The sequence below is a fragment of the Cucurbita moschata genome, unplaced genomic scaffold, assembly GCF_002738365.1.
Source record: "Cucurbita moschata cultivar Rifu unplaced genomic scaffold, Cmos_1.0 Cmo_Scf00024, whole genome shotgun sequence".
NCBI lineage: Eukaryota > Viridiplantae > Streptophyta > Magnoliopsida > Cucurbitales > Cucurbitaceae > Cucurbita > Cucurbita moschata.
Window position 1 is genome coordinate 3,696,026 of NW_019268540.1, and position 3,898 is coordinate 3,699,923.

The window sequence follows — 3,898 nt, forward strand, 5'->3', positions numbered from 1 at the left end:
AGGTATGAACTAAATAATCTTTACGGTAGAGAACCAAATTTTTATTTAATAAAAATAATTATTATATTTGCAATTATTTTAATGGAAGGTTGTAAATATACAAGATTATATTTGTTACTTATAAATTAATTATTGAAAAATTTTAATATATTGTTCAGCATTATATTTGTTCTACATTTCTCTCCATATGGTCTATTTGATTATAAAAATAAAAATAAAAATAAAATTTTAGAGATGTCCATTTAACTTTCCTTTAAATATTCCCAAAATTCCTAATTTTCCTTTCTAATGCTTCGTTCCTCGTTCGAACTAAGATCTCGCAAGCTCACTTACTTGGGGTCAAGGTTTTCATTGATGACACACTTTCTCTCTCGAACCAAGATCTCACAGTCCCAGTCACTTGGGGGCAACGTTTTCATTGCCACACCGCTCAGAGTTTTGCTTTAATACCATTCATAATAGTTGAGACTCACAATATTACAAATGGTATTAGAGAGCCGACATTGGTGTGCTAGTGAGAACATTGGGTCTACAAATGAGGCGGATTATGAGATATCACATTAATTAGAGCGTAAATGAAACATTACTTATAAGGGTATGAAACACAGACGAGTTTCTGAAGAAAATAAAAGAAAATTTTAAAGAATGAATATAAATTAAATAAATTAATTTCTAGTTACAAAGAAATAAAGATGAAGAAGAAAATAAATGAAAAGTGATGGTGTGTGTGTGTATTTCAGTAAGAAAAGCCCATTCTATTAGAGCGATCTCTGAGAATGCCATTATAAAGAGCGACACGATTCTCCGGCATCTGGCTTCCTTGAAAACTGCTTCTGCATCTATTTTTCTTCAATTTTCTGGCCATGATCTTCTTCTTCATCTCCTCCGCCTCCGTCGCTTTCTTCTTCACGTTCTCTGCAAATTGAACCTTCTTCTGCTTCTTCTTCCGATCTTTATTCCCACCTGTTTGCAACGCAAAAGTTATTCAATAATTTCTTCTTCTCTAATAATTTTTTTTTTAAATTTTCTACCTGAACAGAGACAAGGCCGAAGAATCCGGACATCGGCCTGTCGGGAAGCGGCGCCGTCGCCCTTGTTATGCCGGAAATACGCCAGGATCATCAGCGTGCTCGACGCCACCATCGCCGTGGCGAACACCAAATTCGATGAGTTCAAGATCGATGGCATCCTCAAACCGAAGATTTCCCCAAAGGCATAAGTTGAACACGATGGTTCTTGTTCTTGTTCTTGATCTTGTTAGAAAGAGGGGATGAAGATGGAGCGAAGGTTTTTTGAATTTTGTGTTTGAAATATATCTTTGTTTTTGCACTAAAAACGGTTGAAATGGGAAGAAATAGAAAGACAGGATAATGATAATTGAAGGGGAGAATTGATTTTGATTTTGATTTTGATTTGATTTCTTTTTTTTTTTTGGGGTTTTTTCTAATTTTGTCGGATTTGGTTTGTTGGTTGATTCGTTGGGTTTTTACTGATTTTGAGTCGGCAGTCAAATTTGTGGGGTAAATATCAAATGATGTGTTGTTGTGTGTTTACTTTCATACAAAATCTTTTCTATTTTAATCTCTCTTTTTTTAATTAAGCTTTGAATTCCCTAATTTCGGATTTGTGTTAATATTTGGTTTATGGTTTTTGACGCTCAAAATTTTTAAACTTTTAATTTTGTGTCGGATAGGTAAGCATAATATGTCACCGTCATGACAATTATTGCTTGAGATATTTTGGGGCGAGATGAGGTCATGCCTTCTATTTCAATCTTCATTCTATTAAAAAATGAAAAATATTCTCGTAAATCTAAGATTATGTCAGACTTTAGTGCAACTTATTGCTAGTTTGAATTAGTCAAAATATTATTCCTAACCCGTTAATATTTGGAGAATATATTAGTTATGAAATATATATATATATATATGAGATAGTTAATATTTTTGTTTGATTAGTAGTACATTTTATTTTATTTTTAAGATTAAGTTAGTTTATATTTTTCCAATTTTATCGGTGGAGATTGAACCTTCATCCCTATTTTATTTCTCATTTTTAACTTTGTATTGTTTTCTTGAATAATAATATTTTCAGATCTATTCACATTTATTTGAGTGGTAAATATTGTGTCAGTTGGTATCAGAGTAAAGTTGGTAATCAAGGGTTTGATATTATTACCGATGAATGGTGGAAGTGTCATATCTATTCACACTTCTTTTAGTAATAGATATTGTGTTAGTTGGTATCAGAGCCAAGTTCGTAACCAAGGGTTTGATATTATTACTCAATCCAATGGATGGTGGAAGTGTCATATCTATTCACACTTTTTTTAGTGGTAGATATTGTGTCAGTTGGTATTAGAGCCAAGTTTGTAACCGGTTTGATATTATTACTCAACCAGATGAATGATGGAAGTGATTCTAGGTATAGCCATGTAAAAGTTGGTTGGCAATAATTATAATTATTGGAAGTTACCTATGGAATCTTATCTACAGGAACAAAATTGGTGGGATTTAATTGAAGGTGATGAAACAAAAATTCTAGCAGATACTCCCCATGTTGAATTACGCCGAAAATGAAAGATCAAATGTGGAAAACCTTTATTTACCTTGCAACTTTGATTATCAAGGAGTATATGATGGCATTAATATAACACATGCGGACGCAATTTGAATCTTACGCACTTTTAGAACATCAATTATAGTAAATAACTAGCATGTTCATAAGTATTAAAACTTAACAAGTTTGAATACTAACCTTTTGTAGTTCAAATTCTTTTTTCATCACGAACTAGTTTCGAACCACCACTAGTGTCTTCTCCACTATCCTCCGGCCTTAGAACGGGATTGTGGAATCCGGTAGTGACTAAACTTGGGAGGGATTTTGTATATATGAAGAGAGTGTTTGTGAGAGGTTTTTCACCAAGGAAGACCTTCCATGTACCATGATCCCTCTATTTACAGAGTTATGTTTGTATGCTCATGCAAATTTGAGATCATCAAATTTTGACATTTAAAATTCCGCTCAAATGTTTGGAATTATGTGGGAAGCATGCAAGTTTGAGTTCACCAAATTTTGACACTCAAAATTTCACTAAAATTTGTGGGGTTTATTTGGCAAGCATGATGCAAGTTTGGTTAAACCAAATTTTGACACTTCAGAATTCTACTAACATGGATTTTAAAAGAAGTCAACATTTTGACTTTCTTTATTTTAATTCAACAATTAATTTGAATAATAAATTTCAAATTAAAGTAATATTAAATGATTAATTAAATTATTTAATTAATATTTAATATTAATTCAAATGTCAATCTCAATCCATTCCGGCACATATTTGATTAAGATATTTAGATCTTATTTAAATATTTTAGATTCTCTCTTTTTGTTTTTTCGTGAATAAAACAAAAATGCAGTTGCGCATATTCTCTAATTTGAATTCAAACACTTTGAACTCACTCGTCACACTGTTCTATGGTTTAGTCCGATATGAGCTAGCAGAGGGACCTAATAAACCTATAGATCATGGGCTTCAACAATCCAAGATTAATCGGTTAAACTCATTAACCTTGTTAACCAACATTCGTTAACTACTAGGAAACTCCATTATAGCCTAGTAGTTGCACTCCTCTCACTATAGATATATTTTTGTCCATTATAACCATAATTAGTAAGTCGATACTTCACAGGTTGTTCGTAACTAGAGCTGGGTCAATTTTCTGTTTTACTCCTAAAGTTACTTCTTGTTCCTCATGTCTCACTTATCCTCTAATGAACAATTAGTTTGTGGTCCAACCAGTAAACCGAATCCCTCTCAGGCCAATGAGAGGGTGGGGCCCTTGTTCAAGACCTAGAGTCAGTGCTTAAGAGAACTACCTCTCTTTTATCCCTAAAAGTG

At 32.7% G+C, this 3,898-nt stretch overlaps 1 protein-coding gene across 1 annotated transcript; it reads right to left on the bottom strand.

The window, feature by feature from the left end:
• Positions 1–736: 736 nt before the first annotated feature.
• Positions 737–1,143, bottom strand: LOC111461163. Its single transcript, XM_023104662.1, has 2 exons — positions 1,032–1,143; positions 737–963 (listed from the first exon to the last, which is right to left on the bottom strand). The coding sequence occupies exons 1-2, from the start codon at positions 1,141–1,143 to the stop codon at positions 737–739; spliced, it is 339 nt and encodes a 112-aa protein (XP_022960430.1).
• Between the last annotated feature and the right edge of the window lie 2,755 nt (positions 1,144–3,898).